Here is an 18,040-nt window from a genome sequence, read left to right as displayed (position 1 = left end):
GGTTTAGTAGCTGCTATTGTTCCTGACACATGAGCTTCCCTAACATCCTCATTAACGTTAACCCATATCGGTTTGTTTCCTTGTTAGTCTCTTGCCAGGCTTTTACCCAAGTGTGTGTGTGTGTGGGGAGGGTGATATCTCCAGTGTCTAATTAAAATTAAATGAAGGGGTGCCACAGATTGCAGCCATATGCTTCCCTGGCCATACCATATTCAAGGTCGCAGACAGCGGCGAGATAATCCTGGAGTTCCATGGAGGCTCCCAGTTGAGACAGTGGCATTTTCAGCCAAACTCTTACTCAAGTCAAAATAGAGCCATGAGAGGTTAGGGCCTGCTGCCGCTGCTCGAAGGCTCTTCAGAAACAATGATGTTGATATATCCTGATTATAAAATGGCAAAGCATCTGGGACGACAAATCTTAAGACAAAACTGTCAGTGCAAAGCCTAATTTCTGCTTCTGATCTCCCTCATCTGCATCTTCCTGAATATGACCTCTGTTTCTTTATATTCAAATTTAAAGTAATTAAGTAGTATTTTTTTATGGAATCTTATTCTGCGTGCAATCAAGACGTACGCATTTTATTTTCAAAACTAAAATAACACCTGAGATTTCTAGCAGAGCTGAAGCTTTGGAAATCAGAGAATGATTTATTCATGATTTATTCTATAGTCAGTAGAAGCAGACGTCTGTTTAGACTAGAGGTGTCAACTCAGGGTCAATTCAGAATTCAGGAAACTTCCACCACGATGACTTTAATTAGTTTCTTCTGCAGGTTGTTACATAAACTAGTTTTTGTGGATACGTCTATTTTTATTCTATCGAATTGAATTTCCTGCACCCTGCTTCCCTGAGGTCTGACAGAGTAGCCGGTGTCTGGAGAAATGACAAACATCCTTTCCTTAACTCTGAGGTATGTGTCTGTGCTGAATACACAACAACCAAACCAGGTGACAGCATGAAAATAGACATAGTTAGCTCCGCTCATAACCTGTTTTCTGCTGTTACAACCTCCTGACTGCAAATGTTAGAACACTTCTCGGCACTTATAATAATAGCAAAATGCCTAAAAATGTCCCGAATAATCAGAATGATCAAGACACTTCTAGGCACTTATCATTGAGGCAAAATGCCTAGAAATGTCCCACTCTTGTGGTTGGGGGTCTGCAATACTTGGGACACACCCTATTTGCTCTACCTGTGTGTTATACCTGTGATTGTAATCCACTTCAATCGCAAAATGCACCAGTTTAATTAACAACCACACATTGGCGCATACTGTGTTTGTGTGTGTGTATGAAGTCCAGATGCACAGCTGTCATGAGTTGAAGCCATTTGAGGTGTTTTGGGAAACTCTAAAAGCCATAATTACCCGTCTTTAAGAGCAGAACGGCTGCAAATTACAGCTGCGCTCTAAGCAAACTAAGATAGCCTGATTCAATTATTCACAAATGAGGAATGCCAATGGTGTGTTATCCCACACACACACGCACAAACACACACACACACACACACACACACACACACACACACACACACACACACACAGACACACACACACACACACACACACACACACACACAAACACTGGGCTGGATTGGTAAATAGAAGACCCATGACAAGACTGACTGGGGCCTTACGAGCAGTCTCCCCTCCTACAGCCTCATCATGTGTGTTCAATTACCATGGGAAGAATGTACCAGAACAAAACCGTTGCACAAATACAGGATCACAGTTTACAACAGTCTGACTTGACAAGTATGAGCCACACTGGACCAGAAAGAACGGCAAAACACCTAAAGCTGAAATTCAGGCACTTTTCAACATTTCATTACTTGTGTTTTCTGATGTTTCTTTCTCGCCCCTGCGGTGTGAATCCCCAGTTTTTAACAAGGTATCCGATATGCCCAGGATAGTCCTATATGGACTCTAATCTGTCTTGGTCATAAGGGCAGTGGGGGATTTTCTGGATTTTCCTCCTTGATCACCTGCTCACAGAATCCCTTCCGTTTAGCAATTTAGTACCATTGTCCTGTCTGGCAGGCTCACACCTATCCTGAGGTGGACGGGTTAATATTGTGTGACACTAACTCCACTGTCCATCTGCTCTCCTCTCCTCTCCTCTCCTCTCCTCTCCTCTCCTCTCCTCTCCTCTCCTCTCCTCTCCTCTCCTCTCCTCTCCTCTCCTCTCCTCTCCTCTCCTCTCCTCTCCTCTCCTCTCCTCTCCTCTCCTCTCCTCTCCTCTCCTCTCCCCTCGTCTGCATAGAGGAAGGACAGTGAAAGACAGTTAAGTAGCTGTGAACAGTATTAGAATGACAGACCTTTATACCCACTAATCTCAAAATGCATTCTCACCCACTTAATCGTGGCCTCTGCCCTTCCTCCTTCCTCAATGTGACCGGTCATCAATTTGTATCCGATTCAGCTTCACTTCTCAGTCTAATCCCTGTTTCAATAGGCTTATCCTCAAGTTTTTGCAAAGTTTTACTAGAGTAATTAAGTAGATAAGTAGGATACACAATCAGCTATTAGTTAGAATGGATAATACATCTGTAGAAGACTTTATTTGGCCTGATTGTTGTCCTTCAGCCACAGTGAGAGGAAATGACAGCATTTGCAATGTTTCTGACACGTGGTGAGATCCTGCCAGGTTTGGGTTAATCTGCTGGGTGTACCAGGCTCCATCTGGTTCATGATACAGCTCTCGCCTTCCCTCCTGGCAGTACGTCATTCACAGGCTCAGGTCCCAAGAGGGGTCCGTTCTGTGTCACCTGTACACAACCCCCGCAGCTAGCAGCATTTAATCCAGGACATTTGTGTCTGTTGTGTTTATTCACTTATTCCCAGTCTTTTCATCTTTCTCCCTCTCTCCTCCCACCTCTCTCTGACCGTCTGTTTAGCAGAAGTGATGGATGGATCAATTAGTCCTGCAGCTGGAAACGAGGCATAGTGAGACTGTGATGTTGATTTTACAGCAACACATTTTTCCCTGAATTTCCAAGACCTGCAGTTTTTGGAGGAAATAGACATTATGAAGATGTTTAGTTGATAAGTTTATTCAGCAAAGGTTTTACTTTAGCATATATCCATACTGATTTGCAAAGAGGTTCTTTATGTCAGGCCACATCTATGAGGCATTCAAACAAAAAAAACAAGCGAACAATGTGGTCAAGATCATAACTTCACAGTGTTACAATGATTTCAACAACAAGTGGAGGAGGCCACATATAGGAGAAACTATGTAAAGCATTTTTACTGACTAAAAGACCAATAAAAAGTACCACAATAAAGTCAAGCTGAACAATAGGGTGCTGCTGTGAACAAAAGCTAAATGTAACCAAACATGTCCAAACAGAGAGGAGAGAAAGCGTCATTCACACATGGGGTCTGACACATTTCTGGCCTCATCTCAACACAGTCTGTCAAACCAGGTCAGATGGAGTCTGATGACCTGACTCCAGCCTGCAGGTAGATCCCCCTCAGCAGGGTTTTCAACTTTTCAATCAATGTTCAAGTGGTCGTTCAAGCCAGTTCAAGCTGTCAAGTGGTGCAAACAGAGGCCTGAATGCATTTATAAACTGTGGGGAGAGTCTATTAACTCAGGAGGTTATATGCCTTCATTTGAATTTGTTTGTTAGTCAGCAGGATTACGCAAAACTACTGGATGGATGTCCTTGAAACTTGGTGAAAGGATGAGAAAAGGAAAGAACCCATTTCATTTTGAACTTCCTTTAACATGGCGAGAAAGGGGCAATTTTTAACACTTTCCATGATGAGGATGAAAAGTTCAGATAAAAAAAATCTGGAGCTAGTGAATTTAAATTCCGTTAAAAAGCGGCATGAAAACGGACAACTTTTCTGCCGTTAAAAAAAAGGGATGAAAACGGACAACTTTTCTGCCGTTAAAAAGCAGCATTAAAAAGGACAACTTTTCTGTCGTTAAAAAGCGGCATTAAAACGGACAACTTTTCTGCCGTTAAAAAGCGGCATGAAAACGGACAACTTTTCTGCCGTTAAAAAGCGGCATGAAATCGGACAACTTTTCTGCCGTTAAAAAGCGGCATGAAAACGGACAACTTTCTGCCGTTAAAAAGCGGCATGAAAACGGACAACTTTTCTGCCGTTAAAAAGCGGCATAAAAACGGACAACTTTTCTGCCGTTAAAAAAGAGGGATGAAAACGGAGAACTTTTCTGCCGTTAAAAAGCAGCATTAAAAAGGACAACTTTTCTGCCGTTAAAAAGCGGCATGAAAACAGACAACTTTTCTGCCGTTAAAAAGCGGCATGAAAACGGACAACTTTTCTGCCGTTAAAAAGCGGCATAAAAACGGACAACTTTTCTGCCGTTAAAAAAGAGGGATGAAAACGGACAACTTTTCTGCCGGTAAAAAGCAGCATTAAAAAGGACAACTTTTCTGCCGTTAAAAAGCGGCATGAAAACGGACAACTTTTCTGCCGTTAAAAAGCGGCATGAAAACGGACAACTTTTCTGCCGTTAAAAAAGAGGGATGAAAACGGACAACTTTTCAGCCGTTAAAAAGCGGCATAAAAACTGACAACTTTTCTGCCGTTAAAAAGCGGCATGAAAACGGACAACTTTTCTGCCGTTAAAAAGCAGCATTAAAAAGGACAACTTTGCTGCCGTTAAAAAGCGGCATGAAAACGGACAACTTTTCTGCCGTCAGAAAAAAGCGGTATGAAAACGGACAACTTTTCTGCCGTTAAAAAGCGGCATGAAAACGGACAACTTTTCTGCCGTTAAAAAGCAGCATTAAAAAGGACAACTTTTCTGCCGTTAAAAAGCGGCATGAAAAACGTTTTGAGAAATTGATAGAATTTGACATAATACTAATGGAAAGCCAGAAAAACGCTGTGTATTTTGTAATGAAAGTTTAAATGCACTTAACAACAGTGAAATTAGTTAAAATGTTCCATGAACTTTGATATTTGTGAATTTTAATGATTTCTCTCTGGTTGCAAACAGGCCATGGTCACTGTTTACATTAATGTCTGCTTCTTTCTGATCCGTGTTGTCACATCGCCATCTTCTGGTGTCACTTTGCCATTACAGCTCTTAACCAAACCCACAGAGACCCCTGCATGTTAACACAGTAACACTACACAACAGAATGTCAGTTACACATCATTGTCATCAGAAGGTGTTAAGGTGGATGAAAATATATTTATATTACCATAATATACACATTTATATTTCCCATAAAAACACAGAGTGTATGAAGGGAATCACCAGGTTTGCAGCACCACATTATTCATGCTGCTTCCTACAGTTAATCGTTCAGTTGGTCCTCCTCTAGTCGACAGAATGATCATCACAACCAAGATACGGCCAATCACAGCTCACATCCCCACAACGCTGAACTGTGGGCCTGGTGGATTTAGCTGCTAATGAAGACCCCATAGCTTCCTGCAGCTGCCAGCCAGTGATAAGGAAGAGGAAAACTTCAAAGGTTTAAATGTACATCATTATAGGCAGGCAGCTACTCAAAGAGCCAACAGGGAGGTGAGGAGGACTCGCAGGCCGAGGTTTGCAGCATTCACATTGATGAGGGAGGAAAGGCTGGTCCAGGGGTAGATGTGCAGCAGGCAATTATAAATTTAATATATTTTTTGTAAAAGTAGAGAAAATCCTTTTATTAGTGTAATGGCCTGTTAGATAGGTTTATGTTCCTGTTTGACTGCTATGTGTTTGTTATGACTTATGTTCAGCTAAGTACACCTTGTTAAATAAGCATTGAGATGTCCTGAAGCTCAGCGAACAAGTCGGGATGGGGCATGTGACAGTTCTAACCAATGGCTGTGGGGTTGTATGGGATGACAGGCTCTCATTGGCTGGTTTGTTGGCGGGTCAGGGGTAGGAAAGGGAGTGAAGAAGACGAGTGTTGACGGAGAAGTTTCGGAGTTAGGAACAAAAAGAGTGATATGTTCAAGTTGACTTTCATAAAATTACATGTATATCTTTTTGATTTTTTTGTAAAAAAAATTCTAGAAGTTTGTTTAACTAATTAATTTTATTTTCATACATTTTTATTTTATTCTGTTTTTCGGCAAAGCAAGGAAAATAAATAAAATGCAGCAGAGCTACAAGCAATCTGCATCCTTTTCTTTGTCTTAATATTTATCGTAAATTGCATAATGCCATTTGGATTTGAGATTATTTTACACGGCAAAACCAATTTCAATGGCTCAGTCTAAGGCTAAGCAAGTTGGTGACGAGAACACAGGCGAGTCGGCCGACGCATTAAAGCCGTTCTGTCGCTCAGTGAAAATCCCTGGCAGATTATGTCAACTTGTTATTGTTTTTGTTTGTTCTTTGGTGAGTTGTGTTAAAATGTTAAAAATAAGAATGAAGACTGGACAGAAATTGAGCTTTCCTGATTGTTTTAATATAGTTAACACTAAAAATTACACGTCTTTCTTCACCCTCTGTAGGCAGAGTAATTTCCTCATTTATGACGTTTCATAAATACAAATTTGTAATGTCAAGTAAACTAATGCAATTGCTTCAGTTTCATCTTTTTGGAATACAAAATCCTCTTAGGCATGTGTCTATTACGTAATACCTGTTTATTTCAGTTAAAGTTGGCTCTGCAAGAGTGAGACGAATCACAAGTAAAAATCCTCCCTCGGGACAGAAGCCGTTAAGCTGTGCAATAAAGATGCATTAGTAATGTTTATCATATAGTTAAACCCATTTGTGTGCAACAAAAAGTCAAACTCTTGCATCTCAACAGTCTGTAGCTACTTGCATCTGCTCTGTATTATAACCTGGTCTCCACACTTTTCTTTCCTACGAAGGATTTCCTACAGACAGTGATGGCTTCAAACTCCTCAGAGATCTCCAGCAGGGTCTTTCCTTTGGTCTCAGGCAGGACGAAGAAGATAAAGAGACAACCCAGCAGGCACACGCAGGCGAACAGCACAAAGCAGTAAGAGTGGAGGGTGTTCTGGGACACAGGAAGAGAAAAGCGTCACAATGAGGTTCATGTTCACAAGGAAACAACTCAATTGATTCCTAAAAGCAACATTATTATGCCTTGTATGTTGCACTGTCTCAAGGGGTCTTAGCCAGGAGCTCTCATAGTAGAAATATAAATTGTTATTGTTGTCATTGAACTTGTGTTCGCCCAGATTTTTATTTCTATGTAAACAAGTGCAGATGTATGTCTGTGGTCGCTTGGGCCACACCTATATATTGGTTTGAATACTACTTGCTTTTATATGACAAATGCATCCTATACCAATAATGGATTGACCTCAAGTGTATCTGTATGCACAAGTTATTTTTCCTTTCTCTGCATGAAATTCCTTTTTTCTTCACACAGTGACTTGTATATTTGTGTGGTTTGATGTCAGGTTGTACTCACAATGAGGAATGGAAAGACGAAACCCATCACAGCGAAAATAGACCAGCGCTGGATTCCCATGAGGACAAGCGCTGCCACTCGATTGGACTGGATAAACAACTCACTGTTGAGAGTCGCTGTCGCTCCCCCTGGAGGAAGCAGAACCACAGAGCGGACAGGGTTCAGTGTCTGAGGCCCTGAATTTAGTTTTTATTTTCAACACTGTAAAGCACGTACCAGGTCCTCCACAAAAGAAGATGATGAAGATGAAGATCAAACCAGCAGTAACGTAAGGAACCCAGTAACTGGACTTCTGGATGAAATACAAACTTATGTATGTGAATATATATAAAAAATTCTAGATTAATATGTTTTAGAGAAATTATTACATCGCTGATATCAAAACTAATATACATTTTGCCTATATGTGAGTAGGTCAGTTTAAGGTTTAATGGCAGTATATTCTTCAAACAGCATTCAAAAACCATAATTTCAATTTTATCTGCTGAGGTTTTGTACTGTAAATGTGTAGTTTTCCTGCGGTTTCTATCCTAAGCCCAGGACAATGGAGAACAATGGAAAATTAATATGGGTTGTTTTCTGCTCTTACTTTGGTGGAGAGTATTTTACCCTTTAAAACTGTTAACAGTGACATCTGGGCATTATCAAGAGTTTTTGTGAAAACATTTTGTAGTTTGTTTAAGTTAATTTTTTTCACACTATGAGCAGCACAAAGATTCTGTTCACCTTCATTGTATCATCGTCTGCATAGTTTGACACGTGGTCATGGATTTTTCTACAATGTGTCTGATGTGTGCCTTTTAAAACACATTGAGCATCTTCTATTCCCTCATCTGGATCAGAATCTGAGGTGAGAGGTTTACCTGCAGGTTCATTGTGATAGTAACAAACACCAAGCAGGCCGACAAGACTCCATAGCCCCCCCACAGCAACGGCCTCCTCCCTGTGCGCTCAATGATCAGACCCTAAGAGGGAATAGGTGGAAAATGTGAATATATATTTGTGAATGCACAGACAGGGGTTACAGTCAGCATGATCACACACATACTGAGAGAGTGACTCACACAGGAGATTGAGGTGATGATCTCACAAACTGCGAGACCAAGACTGACGTAGCGGATCTTGTCTGCCGGTATCCCCGCCTCCAAGAAGATGTCAAAGGAGAAGGTGCTGATCTGTGAGGAAGAGAAGCACGGATTATTATTTTTTCAATCAACCTTTATATAATTTAGGGAGGCCCTCATTTACAATGAGGTTGAGTGACAGGATACAAGTAAATACAGCTATAATGAATAAATTAACACAGTATATAGATATGATGCATAAAAATACAAAATATAAAGTAATTTAAATCAAGTTAAAGAAGATGAAGCTAAATGGCAGGAAACCATGGATTTGATTTCCCAAGGGAGTGCAGAGTGTAGCCATGAATATCCCACAGCACATGGGATGCAGGTTCTCCACAGTAGCTCAGCAGTACAATACAATAATGTATCATCTGTATATAAATGGATGAAGTTATGTTAATAATATAGATTGTAAAAAGAAGAAGCTCTCTTCGATCTCTTCAAGGCTATAAACTTTATCGATCGTAAAATGGCCAATCTAAGTGCCATGCTCACAGCAGACATGCCGGACAGCTGGTTGCAGGTGTAGATGACGGACATGGAGATGAGCTGCCAGCGGACCGTCCTGTCACTCAGCAGCTGCAGGGGGCTCTTTGGTGGAGCGGCTTCCATGGCAGCCTGCTCTGTCAACATCTCATCCATCTCCTCTTTGTAGTCAGCTGGACCCCACAGGCTCTCGAGGGCTGGATTAAAAAAAGAGTACAAAAAATGTTCTACCTTGCTCAAGATACAAAAGTTGGTGAAATATAGACTAACTAAACGTCTTCTGTATTAGACATTGATCAAACTACGGAACATCTGGTTAGTTGGTAACCCGCTCTACCTCGGGAGGCACACACTCCCACATTGATAGATAGCCTGTTTGGTCAGGTACTCTAAAACTATAGGGAAACATACCAACCTTTTTTGCATGCCTTATCATCACCTTTCTCAATAAGTAAATATCTGGGAGCGTCTGGAAGAAAAGGCAGCGCCATGATATTAACCAGAGAGAAAACTGCAGGGACGCTGAGGTAGATGTTCCACAGCTCCTCACGTCCGAGGATCTCACTGAAAAAACATAAATAAAATTAATTTATTTGTCTTAACTATAGAAAATTAAACCTTTTTACCTTTTCTAACACTGGTTTGAAGCAGCCCCTTTTGCACAACCCACTTAATGTGGCTTCAGGAAGTTTATATGCTGGACTAAGTCTACCTGCGTATACTGAACTGAACTGACAGTGTAGAAAGGCTCGCACCAAGGAATCCAAGGAACTTTAGTCAGAACTCAGCGACATTTTATTAATGTGGATAACCGTCCACATGGTGAAGCACATGACACAGCCACAGCTCTGACCCCACAGACTGTCTGTGGACAGACCTGAAGGAGGATACTTCCCATCTGGTCTGGAGATGATATCATCCAGAAGCGACTGTATGTTCTGTTCGTAGCTGTAGTGCAAGTTTAGCTTTTCATCCACACATTTTGACATCTAACACAAATTCACAATAATGTACCTTAATCCAAAAAACTGTCCTGTGAGTTTGCCAAGTGACGAGAAGGTTGCTGAGGTGAGAGTTACTATGCCTCTAATCTTTCTAGGAGCGATCTCTCCGAGGTACATCACATGTAAGCTCACTCCCAAACCTGCAAGAAAATTAAAACATTTGGATAAACAGGCAAAAACATAATCTGCCTACTAATTCCAAAAAGTAATTTTGACATTCTAATTATTGTAGATTTCTTCATATCGGACTGACACAGACATTCATGGGAGTCAAAGGTGCTGATCTCTTTCATGGCAGCAACATTCATAGAATAACTTCTTGTTTCGTCTTCATAATGAAAGCACTCCATTTGTTTAATTTCTTTAAAGCTAAATTACAGAGCTTCTATTTTGAAAAGTTGTGAGCTTGGGTCCGAAGATTGTTTCGGATGCTGAACAGACTGAAATAACCGACATGTAATGTATTTCACTGATCTTTATTGCAGATAAACTAGGTAGAAGGACCACAAGATTTTCTAACTTTATTCTGGACCATAGTCTGCATATAAAAAAGCTTTGCACACAATGTCCAGCACACAAACAATACAAAGTGACAGTATGTTTTAGAACTGTTTGAGGAGAACTCCCTAATGACAAGAAATAATTCTGAAGGCGCTGCAGAACATTAACACAGGACAACAGCCCAATCCAAACAGGCAGGTTTAAACAGACACTGCACTGTTGCATATTAATACAGTTTGACATGCTTGTGACAGAGTATATCCTGTTTTCTTACCCGATGAGAAGCCGTACAGGATCCTTGCCACAATGATCATTTCAAAGGAATTGGCAATTTTGCTTGTCAGCATGATCCCTGCTGCAACCATGGAAAGGAGGCTGTTGAAGATCACTGCCGTTTTTCTGATGAGGGAGCACACACCCTTCATGTCTCATAAGGACAGTCAAAAAGACAACTACATGCTGCATTAACTCTCTCTTACTCACCTCCCCAGCCTGCCTGAGATGAATTTGACAGAGACAGCACCACAGAGTCCCCCGACAGCATACAAGGAGACGATGAGGGACCATATGATGGTGACGGTCTGAGCAGGCGGAGGGTCATCATATCTGTCATACCAGCTGCTGTTGATGAAGCGCTGTATAAACTGCAGAGAGGAAGAAACAAGGAAGCAACAGTTTGTAGCCCCGAGCTCAGGGAGAGATGACAACTGATGCTGGGGGGTAAAATTGTGGAGGATTGTAACCTGCAGTTAGAAACCACAGAGTGAAAAGAAAATATGTGTGTGATGGATGCAGCTCACCGGTGAGGGAGAACTTAAATCAGACAAGTGGTAACCAGACTGAAAACTTCCTCCAGCTCCCAGAATAATGATGAGCAAAAAACCATTGCCACGAGTCTACAGGGGATCACAAATACAGCAGGTCACAGTGGTGATTAAACATGGAAATAAGATCAGTTTGGGTACTGATTTAAAAACACCCCCCACTTAATCCAAGTGGCCTGTTCTCTGGGGCCGTTAAGCTGCTATGCTAGGTGTTAAAGTTATGGTTGTTAAGATAAGATAAGACATGATAAGATAAGATAAGACAAGATGAGAGAAGAAAAAGGTAAGAGAAGAGAAGAGAAGAGAAGAGAAGAGAAGAGAAGAGAAGAGAAGAGAAGAGAAGAGAAGAGAAGAGAAGAGAAGAGAAGAGAAGAGAAGAGAAGAGAAGAGAAAATTAGATCAAATAAGAATTTATCCCACTATGGTGATATTAGTGTTATACTAGTTTAATACAAAAAATGTTAGAACCTAGTAACCATAGTGCTGTAGCCTATACTTGATACTGATATGTAGCTTTCAAATGTAATAGTTAGAATAATACTGTCAACATCATTAATAATATATATATAAGAGAGTAACTGTGTTTTGGCCTGATATAGGAACGACTCGGTACGTATAAGTCTGATCATATATAACAATAACTGATAAACTGACGTAACATGATGAAATCACAGCTGTTTTGGAACATGTGTTATTTTGTAAGCGGCTCAAGGTGCAATGATTCAGCTAAAAACGGAGGCCAGCCCAGCCAAACTCAAAAACGGATTTTGCCTGTTTCAAAACCACCTGTGTTACTTTTTTTTGGTGTTTGCTCTGAAGATCAGTCAGAGCTACAGAGCATACAGGACACAAGCATACAGGAAACATACAGGACACAATAGAATTGTTTGGTTTATAAAACACTCTGACAAAAATATAAATTGTTCTCACTTTTTAAAATGTCAATTGAAAGTATCTACATATACATATATGTGACAATTATAGTACTATTCAGGAAATGGAGAAGAGTTGAGTAATATCTCACCAGTAGCCGTAGAAAGGATTCCATTGTGTCTTCTCTGGTAGAGACACATGCCCAGACTGCATAGTGGAGTCAGTTAAGTAAGTCAGGCTGGTTATCATTAACTTTTCAGTCCTACACAGAAATAATGAACCTGCACCCTAACAGTGACTCCTCATTCGTCTATCAAATATCTGTCTTTTGGTCGGATATTATTATGCTGGACCATCAATCTGATTCAGTTTGATTTAATCAGAAACCAGCATAATGTATACTGTATTTGGTGTAATGGTGCAGTGGTGTAATGGTGTACAAAGTTTCAAGTTTTATTTGTCATACACATTTAACAAAGGGTCTCCAGTAAAAGGTGTTGGACAAGAATAAAGAAAAAATAAAATAAAAGCGAGTTAAAAAGAGCTATTATTAAGAGTCAAAAACGAAACCATACAAAACTAAGGCTATACACGTTAAAAGTTGCATGGGCTTTAACTGTATGGAGTGTGCATGGCAGTTATTGCACCTTGTTAGTATATAAGTTCATTTTTCAAAATAAATTGCAAACAGACAGGAAGAAGATGTGAAGAGGGTTGCTGGTGGTAACTTTCATGTTGGGAAGGGGTGGGTGAGGTGAGGGGTAATTAGCTGCAACATCCATCTTCACCACTAGATGTCACTAAACTCTACAAACTGACACTTTAAACATGTCTTCGCCGTAAAATGTAATTATTTACATCTTGAGGACTTACTTTGTGTCTCCACAAGGCAGACAAGGTCCCCATAGTGTGTAGTAATGCCTGGGCTACACACACACACACACACACACACACACAACCACACACACACACACACACACACACACACACACACACACACACACACACACACACACACACACACACACACACACAAACACACACTCACGTTATGAACATATTTGCAGTACATGAGCTGAGCCGCTTCACTCAGACAGGAGGTGGTGTTCCCCCTCATGTCCAGTAGGTGGCGGTATATCTTTGCTTGGTGGTTGAACGCTCCGCTCTTGTTTCCTCTCGTTGACGGACACTCCGGCGGAAGCAACACGGTCCAGTGTTTCCCGGAGTCATCGTTCATTAGCAGTTACCGTCGAGCAGCGGAGTCCGCCTGCACAAAGAAAAGATTCCGGTCGTGATCGCTTGCACCTCTTCGTCTCAAGATGCCGATGGAAAACCTGGAGGAGGAGGGTCTGCCCAAGAACCCCGACCTGCGGATAGCGCAGCTCAAGTTCCTGCTGACGATGGACGGCCACCGACAGGACGTCAAAGTGAAGACGGAGCTCATGGACGCTATCAAAGCTAACAGTGAGTTAGCATTTCCACTCTACAGGAACGGCAGCTTTCAAAAGTCTGCTTTCAACATGCGCGTTGACATGACTGATCGCACACAAAGTTGTCTCCTGGTTGTATGATCTTTATTTTGAATGCCTCCGCTTTAATTGAACCTCCAGCATTATGCTCGTTAGCATTGCTCGTTAACGCTGCTAGCAACCGTCAGTTAGCCGATTGAGCAATGTGAATAAGGTGGTGTGTCAAACTTCGTGCAACAGCATTAAGTTGTTATTCCGTATCTATAATGTACTATGCTACAGTGTTTAGCTGTTCGTTGAATGACCATGAAGGTGTTGATGGTGGTTCTCTCTCTGTGCAGACATGGCTCCGTATTATGAGAGTCTGTGTAAGGACCTGAAGTGGCCGCTGGACGCAGATCTGCTGAGCAAGATGAAGAAGGCGAACGAGGAAGAGCTGAAGCGTCTGGACGACGTGCTGGAGGACGCAGACACGAACCTGGGAGAGAGCGAGATACGAGACGCCATGATGGCCAGAGCTGAATATCTTATCCGAATTGGAGACAAGGTACGAGTCTTCTCCAGCTGGTATTCGCAAGTGAAATTCCTTAAATCAACTCACGTTGCGTGTGGACCCCCCTTTGTGGGACCAGACTTCATAGGGAAGTGGTTGACTCTTACTTTCTGATATAGTACAGTTGTATTGGTCAACAACAATAGTTTTCCATCCCCTTCCTGTCTTTGCTAAGACACAGTTGACCACTTACAGGAAATTAACTCAAGTTTAAGTAGAAACAAATCATTGACAGTGTCTGCCTTTTTGTGTGTGTCCACAGGAGGGCGCCCTAACAGCCTTCAGGAAGACCTATGACAAGACAGTTGCTCTGGGTCACCGACTAGACATCGTCTTCTACCTGCTGAGGATCGGACTCTTCTACATGGATAGTGACCTCATCACACGCAACTCTGAGAAAGCAAAGAGGTGAAGAATCTCATGTGTTTGGTTTGGCACATCTCCGCAAGGGGCCTCCTCAGTACTTATGGACCTTTTGTTCTTTCTCTGCAGCCTCATTGAGGAGGGGGGCGACTGGGACCGAAGGAATCGCCTGAAGGTCTACCAGGGTCTTTACTGTGTGGCCATCAGGGACTTCAAGCAAGCTGCTGAGCTCTTCCTCGACACAGTCTCCACCTTCACCTCCTACGAGCTCATGGACTACAAGACGTTCGTCACCTACACCGTTTACGTCTGCATGATCGCCCTCAAAAGGCCTGATCTACGTGAAAAGGTAAAAAGAGAGGAGCAGAGTTTATACTCAGAAGATGCTATTGAGGAAATCTGTGTGTCACACATTTTGAGAAACCGCTGCTGTTAACCTACGTGTTCAAAACCTTTCTGTGTAGGTCATAAAGGGAGCAGAGATCTTGGAGGTGCTGCACAGTCTGCCCACTATCCGCCAGTATCTTTTCTCGCTCTACGAGTGCCGCTACTCTGTCTTCTTCCAGTCTCTGGGTGAGGAACGCTTTTCTTTTACCAGTGGAAATAAAATCCACATCTTGTGACTGATGTTTCACCTTTTAGGTAGCAAAGTTCTTCAGTCTTATTTCCTGGTCTGTCCCTTCACTAATGAAAGTGAAACTGTTGTCTTGTTACCACAGCCACGGTGGAGCAGGAGATGAAGAAGGACTGGCTCTTTGCTCCACATTACCGCCACTATGTGAGGGAGATGAGGATCCAGGCCTACAGCCAGCTCCTGGAGTCCTACCGCTCCCTCACCCTGGGCTACATGGGTGAGGCCTTCGGGGTCAGCACCGAGTTCATCGACCAGTGAGTGACAGTGCACCATATTTATTTGCCACATTCATTTTTTTTTTTTTACAAAAGGTTAGCTTCAGGGTCACAACAGATGTCCTAGTAGGTCTCTATATTGTCTTCAGCACTTAAAAGTCAGTTTGCATTTATTTACACAGAGCAGTATTGTATTAGTTTCTTATCTCACTCGTCAAATGAATTAGAATTTTTCCCAAAATGTTGAACTGGTCCTTTGAGTTGTATTTATAAATACTAAACCTCTATGAATATATAAGTATTGTTTTTTATGCCTTGCAACAGCAACAACTTCAAATATACTGTTTTCAGGTTGTCTAATTCATGTGACCATGATATCTCAAGAAGTTATTACTAATTTAGCACAAACATTTGCTTTACCTCAAGGTCAAACTGATGGACAGTGTTTTTCAAAGGTCTCTCTGAGTTGACAAATTATGTTTTTGGCCATAATTTGAGAATGAACATCTTCAGACAAATGTGTAATTGGATAAAATGAGTTATCAAGTGGTGATATTCTACATTCAAAGGTCAACTTCACTTTAGAATCCTTGTTGCAAATCTCCGGTCATTATTTTACACTATCATTAACTTTTGTTCTGTTTCCTCTTCTCAGGGAACTGTCTCGGTTCATTGCGGCCGGCCGTCTTCACTGTAAAATTGATAAAGTGAATGAGATTGTGGAAACAAATAGGTATTTGACCATTCTTCTAACTTCAACACATCCATGTCGTCGCTCAGTAACCGGGTTCAGAACACTCAACGTTTCCTGTTCTTCTTTTCAGACCTGATAGTAAAAACTGGCAGTACCAGGAAACCATCAAGAAGGGCGACCTGCTCCTCAACAGAGTCCAGAAGCTGTCGAGAGTCATCAACATGTAAACGGAAGCCATATTCTCTCATCACAGCAAGGAGGAGTTTTTCTTGGTACACTCAAACCAGACGTTTGTTTGACAAAGTGACTTATTACATTGTGTATATAAATAAAATTTGTTTAACTGTTAACCCTGCAGTTAGTTTTTTTTTTTCTCAAAGGAACGACGCAGAGACATGATTTCATATAAATAGCAGTATAAATTATTTTATTTACAGAAACTTGTTACAAAACAAATATACTATACAATCTTTTTTCTTTAAATATTAATTCTAACTTATGTTTTGTTCATGAATTACATAGCAGCCAATACAAGTCCAGCTGAAAATGATTCTGATAATGTATACAAAAAAAAAAAATCTATACACACTTGTACATCGTATGAATGGTGGCTTTATATTTTTCCTCCCAGACACGAGCTGTAGTCTCTCACTGTCACATTCCAAGTCTATGGTGCTGATAAAAATAAAACATCCTTGCAAACGTTTCCATGTACAGGAAACAACGGTCAAGATGTCAGTGGAGTTTGAGGGTAAACAAATCCCAGTAAACAGGGGATTTTAGCCACACAATGAGGCAAACTGAAAACCTCAACGTCGTGTCTGGAAAACTTTGATTAAAAACAAAAAACACTCAGTGTTTTGTACTGGGCAGCTGATAAGCTCAGGTTTTACCACATTTAGGGTTCTTAGGCAGATTTAAAAGCAAACTCCTAAACACTTCCAACATTCAAGTAAGGTAAAACAACCCAAAGAATACTGTCCTCAAACAGTCTTGGTGAAACAAATTCAGGCACTTTCTTAAATTTGATGTTTTGTTTAAAAGCTGTGATTCAAATTACTTGTTTGGCAACAATGATGCGAGCAGCTGGACTGTCCTCCTTGCAGTGACGGCTGAAAGTCCCTTCAGCCTTTATAAAAACAACACAAGTGTTTCAATCATGGTCTACAAAGTGTCTAGAGTTCATGGAAACTAGTCAGCTGACGGGCACAGATTCAAGCCTGCAGGACATTTGAAAATCACAGGCGAACTGGGTCACAGAGCAAATTGTTTTTTTTTTCCCTTGTGTTGATTCATAGGCAACGTAAAATGTATTGTAAAAGCACATGTGATTGAGACCTTGAAATATGAATAAAGGTATCCTCTGTCACACAGACACATGCTACAGTGGCGACACTTCACCGCTGTTCCTTAAAGGATCTCAGTACAGGATTCATGAGATGCTTCAGCTTCTACATATAGGCGTATTGCATTATATAGACTTGGCAGTGAACCACTTCAAATAGTCCTCTGACTTCTTATCTGGTCTTTTCTTCCTAAATAAATAACAACTTTCTCTTGTTTTGTATTGTTTTAAATTGTACCAAAAATTTAGCGTGTACGAAAAATGCCTGTGCAAAAATACATATTTCACTATGTACAATTTGTTAACAAAATATGTATTCTCAAATAGGGATACTTCAATACTTGTTTGATACAGAGGCTACGAGAAAAAAATTATCTAAAATAAGATATAAAAAAAAATGGTCTCTACTTTTCCACACTATCTTGACATCAGTGGAGCTTCCATAAAAACAAGTGATGCCAAAAGTTGAAATAATATATCTTGTGAAGCCATCTCCATGAATCTCGCACCTTAAAACCAACTGGAGACCACGCGAAAATAAGAAAATGTCCCAACGTGAAATCAGGCA

At 41.1% G+C, this 18,040-nt stretch overlaps 2 protein-coding genes across 3 annotated transcripts; one reads left to right on the top strand and one right to left on the bottom strand.

The window, feature by feature from the left end:
- Positions 1-6,381: 6,381 nt before the first annotated feature.
- On the bottom strand, positions 6,382-12,411 carry slc2a9l1 (solute carrier family 2 member 9, like 1). 2 transcript variants are annotated; one of them, XM_061070149.1, is made up of 12 exons: positions 12,351-12,411; positions 11,303-11,398; positions 10,986-11,146; positions 10,777-10,901; positions 10,012-10,141; positions 9,413-9,561; positions 9,007-9,194; positions 8,449-8,559; positions 8,248-8,349; positions 7,601-7,676; positions 7,385-7,512; positions 6,382-6,964 (listed from the first exon to the last, which is right to left on the bottom strand). In XM_061070149.1, the coding sequence occupies exons 1-12, from the start codon at positions 12,372-12,374 to the stop codon at positions 6,779-6,781; spliced, it is 1,476 nt and encodes a 491-aa protein (XP_060926132.1). In that variant the 5' UTR covers positions 12,375-12,411; the 3' UTR covers positions 6,382-6,778. The 2 variants fall into 2 exon arrangements, with proteins under 2 accessions (XP_060926132.1, XP_060926133.1); XM_061070150.1 differs by having other exon boundaries at positions 7,601-7,673.
- A 986-nt stretch (positions 12,412-13,397) lies between these two features.
- On the top strand, positions 13,398-16,477 carry psmd6 (proteasome 26S subunit, non-ATPase 6). The gene is made up of 8 exons (XM_061069444.1): positions 13,398-13,663; positions 14,010-14,215; positions 14,484-14,629; positions 14,714-14,933; positions 15,049-15,157; positions 15,304-15,472; positions 16,089-16,166; positions 16,258-16,477. The coding sequence occupies exons 1-8, from the start codon at positions 13,519-13,521 to the stop codon at positions 16,352-16,354; spliced, it is 1,170 nt and encodes a 389-aa protein (XP_060925427.1). The 5' UTR covers positions 13,398-13,518; the 3' UTR covers positions 16,355-16,477.
- The last annotated feature ends 1,563 nt before the right edge of the window (positions 16,478-18,040 follow it).

This window comes from Limanda limanda, chromosome 4 (assembly GCF_963576545.1).
Source record: "Limanda limanda chromosome 4, fLimLim1.1, whole genome shotgun sequence".
Lineage (NCBI taxonomy): Eukaryota > Metazoa > Chordata > Actinopteri > Pleuronectiformes > Pleuronectidae > Limanda > Limanda limanda.
This window is presented reverse-complemented; position numbering and strand designations above follow the sequence as displayed.

Bases quoted from the DNA above. Each gene is read 5' to 3' on its own strand.
- psmd6 (XM_061069444.1), top strand. From the start codon at position 13,519: ATGCCGATGGAAAACCTGGAGGAGGAGGGTCTGCCCAAGAACCCCGAC. The intron at 14,630-14,713 runs GTGAAGAATCTC...CTTTCTCTGCAG, and splicing joins AACTCTGAGAAAGCAAAGAG to CCTCATTGAGGAGGGGGGCG. The intron at 15,473-16,088 runs GTGAGTGACAGT...TCCTCTTCTCAG, and splicing joins AGCACCGAGTTCATCGACCA to GGAACTGTCTCGGTTCATTG.
- slc2a9l1 (XM_061070149.1), bottom strand. From the start codon at position 12,374: ATGGAATCCTTTCTACGGCTACTG. The intron at 11,147-11,302 runs GTGAGCTGCATC...TCCTCTCTGCAG, and splicing joins ATTTAAGTTCTCCCTCACCG to TTTATACAGCGCTTCATCAA. The intron at 10,142-10,776 runs GTAAGAAAACAG...ATTTTCTTGCAG, and splicing joins CCTGTACGGCTTCTCATCGG to GTTTGGGAGTGAGCTTACAT.